The sequence below is a fragment of the Equus caballus genome, chromosome X, assembly GCF_041296265.1.
Source record: "Equus caballus isolate H_3958 breed thoroughbred chromosome X, TB-T2T, whole genome shotgun sequence".
NCBI lineage: Eukaryota > Metazoa > Chordata > Mammalia > Perissodactyla > Equidae > Equus > Equus caballus.
The window spans coordinates 107,216,302-107,232,282 of NC_091715.1; the positions used below are offsets into that span (position 1 = coordinate 107,216,302).

At 34.8% G+C, this 15,981-nt stretch overlaps 1 protein-coding gene across 1 annotated transcript in view; it reads left to right on the top strand.

Moving 5' to 3' along the window:
- The window catches only part of COL4A5 (collagen type IV alpha 5 chain), a 225,583-nt gene that overhangs the window by 112,067 nt on the left and 97,535 nt on the right, over positions 1-15,981 (top strand). The window contains exons 8-19 of the mRNA XM_001490419.6: positions 252-278; positions 2,202-2,282; positions 4,051-4,113; positions 5,742-5,777; positions 5,866-5,907; positions 6,079-6,171; positions 7,436-7,489; positions 7,586-7,642; positions 8,165-8,209; positions 9,749-9,802; positions 11,362-11,403; positions 13,697-13,829. Of these exons, the coding sequence (XP_001490469.1) occupies positions 252-278; positions 2,202-2,282; positions 4,051-4,113; positions 5,742-5,777; positions 5,866-5,907; positions 6,079-6,171; positions 7,436-7,489; positions 7,586-7,642; positions 8,165-8,209; positions 9,749-9,802; positions 11,362-11,403; positions 13,697-13,829 (727 nt within the window). The remainder of the gene's footprint in view (positions 1-251; positions 279-2,201; positions 2,283-4,050; positions 4,114-5,741; positions 5,778-5,865; positions 5,908-6,078; positions 6,172-7,435; positions 7,490-7,585; positions 7,643-8,164; positions 8,210-9,748; positions 9,803-11,361; positions 11,404-13,696; positions 13,830-15,981) is intronic.

Sequence of the window (15,981 nt, forward strand, 5' to 3'; positions counted from 1 at the left end):
GGGACAAAGTAGTACATTTTAAAGTAGTAAACTAGAAAAGGATTGAACAAAAAGAAGTTGGTAGTATAGCTCTCTGCTGGGTAAAAGCAAAGCTTCTATGGTATTTAATATAAATGTCATCTCTAACTATCCTAAGATACATTGTACTTAGAATGACCCTATAGTTGTCTTATTCAATTTGGACTCTATTTGGAAAGCACTGTGCTCCCCTATCATATATATATAATAATCTCTTTTCTTTTTAATAATAGGGACCGCCTGGGATCCCAGGTATGAAGGTAAGCATCTCATGCTGGGAAGGAAAACATTTTGAATAAAATATATGGAAAACCTGCAACTTTAATCAGATAATATCTCTGACTTTTGTCTTAAAAGGGATGCTTCTAAAAGTTGTGCAGGGGCACACTTACAAGCTTTCCTTAAGTAGTCTCCTTTGTTCCCATGGCTTTAAGTAACTTCTTTGTGCTGATACACTTACAAATGTGTATGTTAGACTCAAACTTCTTTTCTAATACTTTCAATCCTTATTACATTTTGATGTAATTGACCTGCTCCCTCTAGAAATACCCTTTTCTCCTGGCTTCTGTGACACTACCCTTTCCTGATTTTTCTTCTGCATCTCTGGTCATACTGCAGTCTTATATGCAAGCTCATTCTATCCATCTAGTTGGTATCAGGACACAGTCCTGACCCCTTCTACTCTTCTATGCCTAGCAATATTGTTAATGCTCATGGTATTAATTATTATCTAGTTACTGAATACCTACATTTATATCTCTAAAACAGACTTTTCTTCTGAGTTGAATGCACTTATTAAACTACCTCCATGACATCTTCACTCAGATATCTCTCAGACTTTCAAATTAACATGTTCAAAGTTAAGCCAGACCCCAAAATAAACCTGTTCCTCCCTCTGACTTCCCCATCTCTAAAATTTGCATCACTATATAATATGTACATTTTTGCATGAGCCCAAAACCTGAGAGTTAGTAATCTTCTACTCCTTCACACACCCTCATTCCATTCTATCGCTAAATACTGTTAACTTTGCCTATAAAATATATCTTAAATTCATCCACTTTTCTCCATCCTTACTGCCACCACACTAACCATAATATCTCATCTGGGCTGTTGTAATAGCCTCTTAGCTAGTCTCTTTTCTCTCTACTACACACCCCCCACCTCCCAGCCTGATTTATTCTCTACAAAACAGCCAAGAATGATCTTTTAAACATGTAAATCAATAATTTAATCCCCCTGCTTATAAACCTTCAAGGGCTTCCTACTGCATCCGATATAAAGTCCACATTCTTTTCCATGGCCTGTAAGACCTCAGTATTCTGGTCACTGCCAAATTTCCGGGCTTATCTTTAAACCGCTTTTCCCTTAGCTCACTGATCACACCGGTCTGCAGTAAGTTATATGAATGTGCCAAACTCTTCCCTTTTTGGGTCCTTTGTACATGCTACTTGAACTCCCTAACACTCTTCTCCCATCTAGACCTGGCTGACTCCTTATTATCCTTTAGATCTCAGCCTGAACGTTACCTTCACAGATTGCCCCTCTTTAACTACCCAGACTAATTTCCTCCACTATTTCTTTTTTTTTAACTGAAATATATTTGACATATAACATTGTGTGAATTTAAGGTGTACAACATGTCAATTTGATAATTTATGTATTGCAATGTGATTGCCATCGTAGCAATAATTAAAACCTCTATCACATCGCATATTTATAATTTCTTTTTAGTCCTCCACTATTTCTTTGTCATGTACCATGTTGTTTTTCTTCATAGCTCTTAACAGAACACTTTGTCATCTTGTTTACATATTATGGTCTGCATTGTCCCAGTATATTGTTTGCACCGTGAGAACAGAGATCTTGTTTATTTTCTTCACTGCTGAGTATCCAGAGTCTGACACAATTTTTGCAAATATTAATATTTAATAAATGTTTTTTAATGAATGAGTAATTGAAGATACCACATTCTCTTAATAAATTGGCTGTACTTCAGTGTACTCTGGCCACTTCCTCATTTCCCTTTAAAAGGTAAATTTATTTGTGTTAATTACTGAGATCACCTAATCTTCCAGGACATTTATGTGACAAATTGAATTCTCGGGTTATTTTTTTGTTCTCTTGCCAATTTTTATGTATCATAACTCTTACTTACAACTTCCATTGATGGTTTCTTTCAGGGAGAACCAGGTAGTATAATTATGTCATCACTGCCAGGACCAAAGGGTGACCCAGGATATCCAGGTCCTCCTGGAATACAAGTAAGCATCCAGTGATTTTCTTCTTTGCTATATTGATTAGATTAGATCACAGCATCACTGTTTTCTCCTCAGCCTTTACCACCCCGTATTTTAGTTATAGAAATTAACATATGAAGGTTGGTAGACATTGCATGTACCTCGTACCTGAAAATAAAAGCAATCTGAACCAGGGAGCATTTAAGAAGCACTACTTTTTTCTTTTACCTTTCTATTCAGTTTCCATGGAAATTTTTGTTGTTGGATTTGGCAGAGGAAGTAGGCTTCTACATTCTTGTTCTTCTGCTGTGGGGATCAGTAGGGTAGTAGGAGTAGTCCTAATAATTGTAAATGGTCTAATTAAAAATAAAAATCATAGGTCTCCTATTTAAGATATTAGAAGATGTCGTTTGTAACACTATCAGTTATGCGTAACATATGAACATATTTTTAAGGCTGAAGGAATAAAATTTATGCATGGTGAACATCAAGTATAATCTTAGGAAAAAAAGTTATGTTAACCTACACATAACATGCAAAGAGATATCAATAACTTTTGACTATTTATAGATTAGGAAGTCAATTGCTTGGGGTTTATATTTCACGAGGATTGATCCCTTTGTGAAAAATAAAAGTCAGTACTTTCTAATATTGGATCACTAAGGTACAATGTCAGGGACTTATTTTATAACTAACTTCTCATTCCATACTTGACATCTCCTGTGCATATGCTCTTAAGTACTGTCAATCTTGCCCTTTATCTTTTATAATTTTTAATTATATAGTATTTGAAAATACCAGAATACATGCAAAATATATGTACATTATGAAGCATAACAACCAAGTGAACATCTCTGAACTCAACACAACATATAAGAACTAGAACATTGTAAATAATCTTGAATCAACCTGTAGTTTCCTTGGTAGTCACATCCTTCTGGATTCTTTCAATATGTAACTTCCATCCTGAACTTTCCACTGCTTCTTAAAAATAATTTTATTGTGTATGCATGTATCTAAACAATAGAATATTTGGGTTTGCTTCTAAAGTAATATAATGTTTATGTAGTTTTCGGCAGCTTTTTCTATTTGATATGTTAAGATTCATCCATATTATTGTATGTGGCTATAGTTCTTCCATATAACACCCCATTGTGTGAACATACTACAGTTTTTCTCTCCGATCTCCAAAAATATTATTGAATATTTGGGTTGTTTGGGGATTTTTTTAAAAATTACAAAACAATCCAGGTTTTATACCTAGATATAGAATTGCTAGATTTCAGGGCAGTCAAATTTTCAACTTTTTAAGATGCCAAATTGTGTTTCACAATGATTGCACCATTCCCTTATCTTTTGCCCCAGTTATTCTCACTTTCTTCTTTGTCTTTAATCTTACTTATTTCTTATTTTAAAATTAGAGAAGCCACCTCGAAATTAGTAGCCTTTCCCTTTCAATTTCTAGCATGAAAGCCCCACTGAATGTCCATCTTTATCACTTATTTTGTAAAACTTCTTTACTACGTGTTTATCCTACATGTGTTACCTCCACTGTAAAACGTAACTTTTCTAAAAGCTGCATCCATTCTGTTTATTTGAATTTCTTTATAGTTACTTAATTTTTTTAATTCTTATACATTTTTAAATTCTGCTTATAATACTGCAGAATTATGGAATTGTATAACAGAATTCTGATAACTACTTAAGTTTAAATTTCATCTGTTTAGTTCTTTGTACGATACAGTGAGGGTTTTTTTTTTTCTCATCCTTTTCTTTACTTCCTTTATAACAGGGCCTAGCTGGTCCCACTGGTATACCAGGACCAATTGGTCGCCCAGGACCACCAGGTTTGATGGTAAGCTTGCTTCTCTAATTTCATTTCTCCTTCTTTTCTTTGGATTTTTTTCTCAATATTAATATTATTTATCTTACTTGAAAGTATACTGCATTTCAGTGTTCATAATCTATAATTTCTTATTTACAGGAGATTTTACAATGTTATAGTGAACAATATATGTGCAAAATAATAGCTTCATTTTATAGATGGAAAAAATAAGCTATACAAAAGGAGAGATTTAAAGTATTTTGTTGATTACCTTTTGATGTGTCAGAGTTGAATTCGATTCTGGCCATCTCATGAAGTCTTCTAAGGCAGTTCTCTAGTCACCTGATTAAACATGTTTCTTCAAACTATAGTTTTTGGTTTAAGAGGAACAAAAACAAGTATTTACCAAAAATATTGGCTTTCATTTATTAGGGGCTTGTGACAGAACAGGATTGGTGAAGGTAGTGAATCACTCTGCAATGGGATAAAGATTTGTGTCCCCGAGGAGAGAAGCAAACACTTCTGAAGACCCTGAATGTGCAACCAGTTCCCTTACTTTACTATGTCTATAATCACTCATGTTTCCTTCTCTAATGAGTTCTAACTATTTTTATCCCTGACATACTTAGATTTCATTCAAGTCATGTTTTGGACTTAGAGCTTTGCTGTTGCCTTCTTAAAAGGGCAAGAAAATTGTACTTCAGTCAAAGTAATTTCTCATGTGCCACTCCCTCTCTCATCTACCAAATAGTTAAGTGACAGTTTTCATTATACCTTTATAGAGTGTACATTTTTGCTTGTGGTAATTGGTACTCTATTCTTCAATGAAGGAAATAATGTTTGGTAAATACTAGAAGACTCTACCAGAAAAGATTGTGATTTCTGCTTTCCTGGAAATTTTTAGGAGAGGATTAGAAAACCCCTTTTTTAGTGTGTTTTAGTTCTGCATGTCTTACTAAGCATGAGACTCTGGGCTATGGCACTTTTTCCTAACTCTGTTGTTAAATTAGTATAACCTAGGTGTGTTGTTATACCTTGAATTTCCTTAACTCGTGTGGCCACATAACTGATTCACTCTGCACTTCTGAATGTCCCTTAAATTATCCCTGATTCAACAGGTGGAGCAAAGTCAGAAATTCCACCAAGGTACAAAATGTAAATAAATAGGTCCATTGAGATCAAGAGGTAATATGTTTGGGCGGAAAAATGACTATTTATCTTTTTAAACCTTGAAACATTCTCAAATAGACAAAGTCAGATCACGTAAAATTAAAACTGGACTCAAAAAGTAAACACATGCCTTTTAGAACTAAAGTTAATTGCCTTGTGGTACCTAAATTTACCTCTAGTTCTGTTATGAGACATTTGATATGTTTGTTGAGATTAACTTTTGTCCTGAGTTTTGGCACGGGCGCTGCCTCTCTGCCTCTACTCAGCCTTGCATTTCTTCCCCTGCCCACTCGTGTCCTGTCGCAAGAAGTCTCCACATTCATCAAGTTAATTTAAATTTGTGTCTCTGACTAGAAAACAGTGAGAAAAAACCCAGGAAAATATTTTTTGAAGGGCTTTTTTAATCCTCACTTTTTATGAAACCAAATAATTTTTAATAAATGTATTCATATAACACATTTTTCCTTTTCTGTGTCTTCTATTCTTAGGGTCCTCCTGGTCCCCCAGGACTGCCAGGACCAAAGGTAATTTTCTTTCCTTTACATCTTTTATTTGGTGTGGATTCATTTTGTTATTGTCAATGAGATTTTAAACTGAAATCTCTCTCTTCAGGGTAATATGGGCTTAAATTTCCAGGGACCCAAGGGTGAAAAGGTGAGTAAAGAAAAATGTTGATTATTCATTCCTCAGCTTTCTCCTTTCATAGTCATTTGAACTTGTCTTTTTCCTTCTCTTGCTTCTTGTAACTGACGTAGCTTACATGTCATATTATTATTGTCTATGTGAATTATGAAATGTTACTTTCTTATTTAATCTTGCAAACAGGGTGAGCAAGGTCTTCAGGGCCCCCCTGGGCCACCTGGGCAGATCAGTGAACAGAAAAGACCAATTGATGTAGAGTTTCAGAAAGGAGATCAGGTGAGTACGTAGAGGGTAAATCAATGAAAATCTTGCAATGAAAATGGCATTCCGTTAAAATGCATCGTAAGCTGGAATATGGTTACATGTAAAGGTATTTTAAAAATAACAAGGATTTGAGATAAATTTTTTAAAGAGTATTATTGAGATATAATTTATATACCATACAGTTCACCTATTTAAAATGTACAATTCAATTTTTCCAGTATATTCACAGAGTAGTGAAACCATCATTACAATTTAATTTTAGAACCTTCTCATCCACCCTCACTAAAACCTCATACCTATTAGTTGTCACTCCCCATTTCTCCCCCAAACTTTCCAGCCCTAGGCAACCGCTAACCTACTTTTGGGCTCTTTAGATTTGCCTATTCTGGACATTTTATATAAATGGAATCATACAATATGTGGTCTTCTGTGTCTGGCTTCTTCTACTTAGTATAATGTTTTCAAGTTCATCCACGTTGTAGCATGTATCAGTACTCCATTCCTTTTTATGGCCAGATAATATTCCTTTATATGTATATTCCACATTTTGTTTATCCATTCATCAGTTGATGGACATTTGGATTGTTTTGATTGGGGATGTTATAAATAATGCATTCATGTCGCAAATTAGGTCATGGTAAGATAGATTCTCATTGTCTTAGATGATTGTGTTCTCTACGTTTCACTGATATACAAGGAGAAAGATGGTGTTACTCTGTAAACCTTTGTGTTTAGAAATGATTATCTGCTATCTTGCTTTTACTAGAGGAGATGAAGGGATCAAACATATCTTTTATAGCATAGTGGCCCATTCTTGAGCAAACAGAGTGTGTGCATGTTGTTTTATTTAAATGTTTATAAGAGAGTTAAGAATAAAAGACAAATCATATTGAAATTTGACCATCAATATGCATTGGGCAACTTAATTCTCTGTCCAAATGTGTGTATGTTATATAGCCCCCAAATTTCCTAGTTTTAGGTGCTCTTGCTTTTTATAAAATATTTATAAGAATAAAAAATCATTAATGCTTTCATTTTAAGTGTTGTCTTATTATTTACCTCAAAACTTGGCTTGTACATACACTAGAAATTAACTGAAGTGGGCAAAGATGGCTCTAGGTTCTTTTGCCTAGCAAATTTCAACTTTGAATTAGAAACATGCTATTATCTTTGGTTATACTACAGGAGTCTGTAGTTCAGGTTGTTAAAAGTGTTCCTAGCTAGCTCTAGGATTAACAGCATTAATATTACTTTCCTTTCCGCTTTTACTACATAGGGACTTCCTGGTGACCGAGGGCCTCCTGGACCTCCAGGGATACCTGGTCCTCCAGTAAGTAACCTGAAATGATTTAGCACCATTTAATGTAAATTGATATTGATACGTAGTACTCCAGCAACCAATGTAAAACTACTTTTGTGTGTACAGGGTCCTCCAGGTGGTGTGAAAGGTGAGAAGGGTGAACAAGGAGAGCCTGGCAAAAGAGTAAGTATCATGACTACTAATATTCTTTGCAAAAAATTTAAATATGTGTGTGTGTGTTTGTAATTTTATTCTTTCCTCCTAAATCCTACTTCCATTGCTTCAAAGTGTCACAACTGACATTTATTTATTATAATATTGAAGTTTAAAAAGTCTGCTTAGGGAACGGCCCCATGGTGTAGTGGTTAAGTTTGGTGCACTTTGCCTCGGCAGCCTGGGTTCGTGGGTTCAGATCCTGGCATGGACCTACACCACTTGTCAGCCATGCTTTGGTGACAACCCACATATAGAGTGGAGGAAGATTAGTACAGATGTTAGCTCAGGATTAATCTTCCTCAAGCAAAAAAAGAGGAAGATTGGCAACAGATGTTAGCTCAGGGCTGATCTTCCTTAGCAAAAAAAAAAAAGAAAGAAAGAAAAGTCTACTTAATATAGTTCATGGGAGAAATGAAGTTTATTATATTATTTAACCTCATACTTCTTAAATAACAAATTTATATTCTTGCATTTCTATGAATCCTGTAGGGTAAACCGGGCAAAGATGGAGAGAATGGCCAACCAGGAATTCCAGTGAGTGGTTCAAGTCCATCCCCCGCTCCCCCACCAAAAACTGGCAACATTTTGTATGTGGCAGTTGAGAAGCAGAATGGAAAAGATGCTTGGGTGTGGAAATAGTTTAAATGAATGGAAATTATCCTTTCTTTCTTTTTTGAATATAAATTTGAGATTCTTCTATGTTTTTAAGTCAGATTTATTGAGATATAGTTTGTATACAATAAAATGAAACATTTTTAGTGTACAGTTCTATGGGTTTTGACAAACACATACAGTTGTGTAACAAACTCCATAATCAAAAACAAAAGTTCCCTCATGCTCTTTTGTAGTGATTCCCGCCCCCCACTTGAAGCCCCTGGCAACAACTGGTCTGTTCTCCACCCCTATAATATCGCCTATTCCAGAGTGTCATATTCATCAAATCATATTGTCTATAGCCTTTTGCATCAGGATTCTTTCACATAGCATAATACATTCTACTGTATATCAGTAGTTTACTCCTTTTTTATTACTGAGCAGTATTTGTATGAGTGTACCAAGGTTTGTTTATTTACCCATTGAAGGATATTTTGGTTGTTTATGGTTTGGCCATTATGAATAAAACTGCTGGAAACATTCACATACAACTTTTTTTGTGAACCTAAGTTCTTTTTAGTAAAAGTTTTGATAGATAAGTCTAATTGCTACCAAAAAAAGAGGAAAATGAAAAAGCCAGGAACATTATTTCAAGCAGCCTCAGTATCAAGATTATCCACAGTAGATGCTAAAAGAGGTTTTCAAGGACAGAAAATCTGATGAAATTTGGAGACCATTCTGAAGGAAAGAGATAATAATTCTTACCAAGACTAGAAGTTTGAAGTAATAAAATCAGATAAATTGGTTTCCAGGTGATTTTGCTAAACAGGCAGTCCTCAACTTACAAACTCTGGATTCGTAAATGGCTTAAACATATAAATGGTATAAGGAAAGGTAAATTCAGGGCTTCAGGTCCTGGCTTCTTTTGGAACAATTGGTCTTTGTGTCATGATTTAGGCAGCTATGATGGTGAATAATTGCTTTCGACAAATATCCCCAGGGCAAAGGCTGATCTCTGTTTTCACTGGGAGAACTCAAGTCAGGTCAAATAAAGATAGTCTTGGGAGTGGGGTCTTTTTGGGAACCGCCAGACAGGTCAAATAATGACAATTCTCTGGGAATGGGGCTTTGAAGAAGCTCCAGCCCAGTTCTTTCCCTTTTAATTGCTGCTAAGCTGCTGGTTTTCACCTTGATTGTGAGCTAGTGAGCCACAAGGCTATTGTGGAGATGAGGAAGGGGTGATGGGAACAGAGCAAGTTAAAATACCACAAACCACTGTGCTCTTACCAAGATTGAGGCATTTTTTTCAACAAATGCTTCCTGGATTGCTGAAAGCCTTTGATTAATTTCTGGAGTTCTAAAACACTTGAGTCTGACCATTTTTGCCAGTGTTCTTGTTGCTTTTATGCAGGACGGGATTTTTGGAGGTCCTTACTCTACCATTTTTGCTGATGTCACTCTGTCCTCTATGTTTTAAAGGGTTTGCCTGGTGATCCTGGTTACCCTGGTGAACCTGGAAGGGATGGAGAAAAGGTAAGAATTTTAGTACTTTGAAGTGATTGGTTTTATTCTAGTTAACATACTCCTTTTCTCTCCCAAAGTTGAGTTATAAATGTAAAAGTTCTAAATAACTAGCTTTTTTATTAAAAACATATCTTCTTTATCCATCTTTTGGTTTTGCTCCTTTTTCTTGTATACCACTCCCTCTAAATTTTCATTCATTTTCCTAAATCACAGTCCATGTGGTCTAAATACATGAAGAATTGTTTAACTTTAGCATTTCCATTGTGAAAAGTTGGTGCCTTTACTTTGAGCGTGTATCGGCAAAACTTTTGTTCTCCAGAAAGAGGACTCAGCACTATTTTGGTGAGGTCCTCATACTAAAAAAGCTTGAAGTTGTGAATTTAGAATGTCTCCACTAAACATTTCCATTCTCTATGCAATTATTGTCTAGAAGTCTGTGGCTATTCTTTGTCATTTTTTTCATTTGGCTATGCAGCCTGACTGAAGTCATTTATTTAGTTACCTATTTTAAAAGTGACTTTGAAAGAATGTATGAAGCACACAATTCCCCTATTTATAGCAGATCACAAAATATCCAGTTTTCCAGTCTCTCTGGTCTCTAATTGCTTTGTATGAAAATCAAAACTCAAAGCTTTGTTTTACAAGGAGGGAGGGAAAGGTGTTATAAACTCAAATATACCCAGAGGGTGCATATTTTAATGGCAGTTTATCTCTAAACTAGATCCAAGTTCTAGCTTGGCCTAAGAGGCTCAGCTAGAATAAAAGAAGATAATAAATACTCAGAGAATAGAATTCTTTTTCAAATAATAAGTAAAGTTACAGGACAGAGTAACGCTTTAAACTAAAATGAGCTTATAAATAGATGAAAGGTTCCTATAAACAAGTCTAAACGAGCATAGACATGTAAGAGAGATATCTATCCTTAGGTCTTGACCAGTAGAGTAACAAATGAATACTGTGTTCTTCATGCTGCTGTAGCTACTGGTTAAGGGTAACAGTTTTGTCTGAATTTGTCTTTCATTAGCTTCTAAGAGCAAATTCACAAAAGCTCTTGTGATTTATTAACTGTTTCTGATGATAATTAAGTCCATCAGCTCTAAAATATCTGTCACAAATGGAAATAACACTACATTTATGCCCTTGACATGTTTTATGAAAAGAAACGTGGCTAAATGTAAAAGATTTCATGGTTTCAGCTGATTCTAGTAGTACCAGTTTTTTTTATTCAGCATCTTTTTTATAGAGTATTTATAGTTTGCTAGAAAATAAGAATCTTAAAATCAAAGGATGTTATACCTAGAAATACCTTGTAAATCTGATCTGTATGTAAGGCAGAAAAGTTAATTGATTTGGTCAAGATCGTATAGCTAGTAAATTTGAGACAACATCACAGGTCTTCCTAGGCTTAGCTCAGTGCTGTTTCACCACCTCATGTTGTATTTCTTTTAGAGACATTTTATTATGGATTTCCAGGTTTTTATGAAACTTAGTTATCTGTTACGTTTCTGAGGAAATTGATGTTTTCCTATGATTTTTTTACTAACCTGTTTTACAATTGTATTGAACAGGGCCAAAAAGGTGACGTTGGCCCAACTGGACCTCCTGGACGTGTAAGTTTTTTTTAGTATTCATTTATCAAATTTCTGGATGCATTTTCACTTTTGCGCCTTAATTATATACTCTGTACCTTTTTCTCATAGAACACCAAATTCCAAGTCATTATCAGCTTCTACCAGCTTAAAAGTCTTTACGTCTAAAAACTTCAGTGATGTTGACCTCAAAGTCTTTGTATTGTTCTGCCTGTGTATTATTTCTCTATAGTAAAGATCCAAAATTATGGCGTTGGGTTGTTTTGCATCATGATTGCCAAATCATTTCTCAAGTAACCAGCAGGTGGTGCAAGTGTTGCTTACAAAGCTTCAATGAAAGAAACTGTTGGGGAACTAGGGGTTGGTCTTTTCCCCTGCAGAGCTCAGAAGAAAGATGGATTTGGTCTTAATAGGTTTTCTCAATTTGTAATTGTCTGATTCACACTTCTTTCTTCCCTGAGTGTGTGCTTTCTAGGGGTTCTTAATAACAAATGTAGGGACTGCTCTATAAAAGAGTAATTGGGGAGTTTACAGATTTTCCATCTTGTTTGCATTCACCATGAAATTTAAGTCAAATATATTTCCAATCTTACTAAGAATAAAATATCATTGCCACAGTTTGACATATTGGTTTTCCTTTGGTTGAAATTTGGTAAGACTCTTGACTTTGGACTGCATTAAAGTTTCAAAGGTGCAAGGTCCATAAAACCTTTATGTTCAGACATTTGAGTAATATTAGTTTAATGCTTCTTGTCAAAAGTTAAGTCTCAGATATTGATACTTCGTACTTTACCATATCTAATGAGGATATACTTAAAGAAGATGTTAGACTACTTTTATTCACTTTCATTTTAAAATCAGAGTTTTAGTTCTCTAAGAAATAATTTCTTCATAAAATGAGACGATAAGATTTTGATGAATATCAGAAGAAATGGAAATCTTGAGAGTGCAGTCCTGTCCAGCAGCTCACTTTCCCTTTTGAACTACTATCCCAGTTGTAGGTTCCACGACTTTCAGTCCTCTTTTGTCTGAATATTTCTTATATCCAATAAAACAAGGATGAAATATCACACTTTGCCAGTAGATGTCGATTTGTCCCTCAGACTGACAGTTTCTTAACTCTAAAGCTTATTTACCTTTATAGCTCTATGAGGTTAATTTCTTTATATTTAGATTATGTAATGTGAGCTTCTTTAGGTACTGAGATCTAAGAAGACAGAGAGAAAAGGAATGGTCAGTTAGTTCATTTTAATCAATAAAGCCTTCCCGAAAGAGATGAGTTTTCTATTTTTTTAGAGGAAGAAAGGAATGTGTATGGATAAAGGGAAAAGATTGGGTGAAGGCATTATAGATGTTTGGAATGGCATATTCAAAGACAAAGACAAGAATGTACAAAATGCATGAAGTGGTTATAATCAGACAGACCTCACTCTCCTAAAAATGTATTGCTAGAAATAACAGGAGGTGAAATAAGTGAGAGAGAGAGGACTCTTGACAGAGTCCAGGGTTAAAAGTACCATCAGAGTGGCCAGTCCCATGACGAAGTGGTTAAAGGTCCATGCATTCCACTTCGGTGGCCAGGGATCACAGGTTCAGATCCAGAGCGCAGACCTACTCCACTCATCAGTCATGCTGTGGTGACATCTCATGTACAAAAAAGAGAGGAAGATTGGCACAGATGTTAGCTCAGGGCTAATCTTCCTCAAGGAAAAAAAAAAGAGGAAGATTGCCAACAAATGTTAGCTCAGGGCAGATCTTCCTCACACACACACACACACAAAAGTAACATCAGATATAGTAAGAAGTAGTAAACAATTATGAGTCCTTAAACAGGATAGCTAACACAGAAAAATTGGTTTTTGAGGAAGCATATCCTAGCAGTAGATTTGGATTCAAGGAGACAAATTCAGAGATGCTTTGTTAGTCTAAGTCTGAGGTGAGGATAGTAGCTGTGGCAACAGGAAAGAAGGGAGCAAATTGGAGAGACATTTTTAGTAAAAATTATCAGACTTAGGTGATTGGAATAAATGGTATGTGAATTATAAGATAAGAGACATCAAAAATAATTCTAGCTTTGTAGGCCTGAGGCTCAGGAGGGTGGTAATATTATTACTGGTATTAGACATTTTCTAATAAGTTGAAAGATAGGAGTGATATAGAATGTGACTCAGAATCTATGTAGTAGTCAATGATTTTGTGTCTGAGCGCTTTGTGAAAATGATGGCATTGTAATCGTATGTAGCTGCTAGGTTATTTTCAGGAAAACAAGCCTCTTCATCTTTAAGTTCCTTTATTTTTTTCTCTCATAATAAAGGTAATTCCTAGGCCTGGGACTGGTGTAACTGTAGGAGAAAAAGGAAGCATTGGATTACCTGGTTTGCCTGGAGAAAAAGGAGAGCGAGGATTTCCTGGAATACAGGGTCCACCTGGTCTTCCTGGACCTCCAGGTAAAAAAGACTGCACTTAACATTGTTGTGTTTATGGCATCTTTACTAATCCATGTATACAGTATTATAGTAGTTTCAGGGTGTGCATGACAGTAGAAGACATGAGTATTTTTTAATTGACAGAACCCTCTCAACTCTTACTTCAGTCTTTCTCACCAAATTCCTTAGCTGTACTTAAAAAAAAAAAAAGGAATCAATTGAATAGTGCCCTTTTGCCTTAAAAATACCATTTCTACCTCTTATTATTAATAAATTACACCAAACATTCCTATGATCCAAAAATTAATCATTATACTTTTCATGCTGTTATGGAAGGAACCGCTATTCTAATAATGCCTAGTTTTGTAAAAATTTTGTGCGTAAAGATAGTCAGCAGCACTATTCACTTAGAATTCCAGAAATGTCTACGTAGAAATCCCCATGGTGATTTTGCTGTGCAAAAAAATCTTGGGGCTCAATACTGGGTTTTATATCATTCCTTTGTTGAAGATACACAGTATAATAGAGTATTTTTAATTTGGCCACAAATAGAGCACTGTCATTTGTTTAGCGTGTTTATTTGGATGTTCTCTGAAATGAGATGATAGTATGGATTTATGTAAAATTTGAAAAAGCATCTGGTACAGTCCTTGGCACACATGCATGTTTAATAAATTATGGTTCCTTTCCCTTCAAAAATATTTGGCTATGAAATATTAACACGATGAGATGACTGACACTCAGTGATCCTCCCAAGGAGAAAGAGGGTAAATGTGGGTCCCATTCTACTCTAACTAAATATGCACTTTAGATTTCTAATTTCAAGATAGTGGACTAAACGCATACTGTGTCTGGAAAATGGAGATAAGGAATTCTCCCTGGATGCAGCAAAAAAAAGTTCAAGAGTTAGATATTATGAAAGAAAAGTTAAGAGACACAAAGATAAACCTAGAAGTTCCAAAATCCGCCATGAAGGAGTCCAAGGAGAAGAGAATGGGACAAGAGGCAATATTCGAAAAGTTAATGACTGAGAACTTCTGTCTATTCAAAAAAGACATGAGTCCCTGTGGAAAGGCTTGTGAACTACTAAGCAAGAGTAAAATAATAATAATATAAAAATACATAACTAGACATTGTAGGGACGTTTTAGAATTTAAGGATAGAAAGAAACTCTTAAATAAAATTATCTTGAGAAAAAAGGCAGATCACCTATGAAGCAGTGAGAGTCAGAGGAAGATAATAGAGCACATTTTCAAAGTGATAAGGAAAAATAACTATGAATTTAGGATTCTTCATTACATCAAACTATCATCCTAGTGTGAACATGGAATGCTTAGAAAGTATATCACCTCCAGAACTTCTCTGAAATAGTTAACTGGAGGTTTTACTCCAAGAAGAAGGAAATGAATTCAGGATGAAGTTGGAGATGAAAGTGGGTAAGATGCAAGAACCAATGGATGTGAAAGATATTAATAAAGTATATTAAGTCTAAATAAGTGTTGATCATAAAAAAATAACAGAGGCATTTTAAGGAAGAACGTGGAACTATAATTGTACACATTATTAGCATAGCATGTGGAGGTGCAGAGGGAATAGGGAAAGTCAATGATAATGTTTTTTGTCTTGTTAGAAGGAGAGAAAATAAATATTATTAACTCCGTAAGTTTTTAGAAAAATATAGGATTAAGTACACAGGTTAAAATTTTAGTAGTAATAACCAGAGAAGAATAGAATAAAATACACGATTTATATGCTCATTGAGGAAAAAACATGACCCAAAATCTTGATGTATGTAATACAAGTTAGGATTGGGGTAACACAGGTACAGATAAACCTGGGTAAATAGAAAATAAAATATACGATGGCAAGAAGTTAAAAATAATTCAGTAACTCCAATAAATGTGAAAGGACTAAACACTGACTAAACGACAAAAACTGAAATAAAATTGGAATAAAAATATCTATATACTGTGCACAATAGACATATCTAAAGTAAAAGGATATAGAAAACTTGAAAATGAACCAAGGGAAAGATATTAAGCAAATGCTATCAAAAAGAAAGTTTGTTTAGCAATTCCAATATAGCATGAAATAAAATTCAATGCAAAAAATTCACCAAAAAGACAGAGACGTTTCATATGGATAAATAGGCAAATTATACTACAATGATATA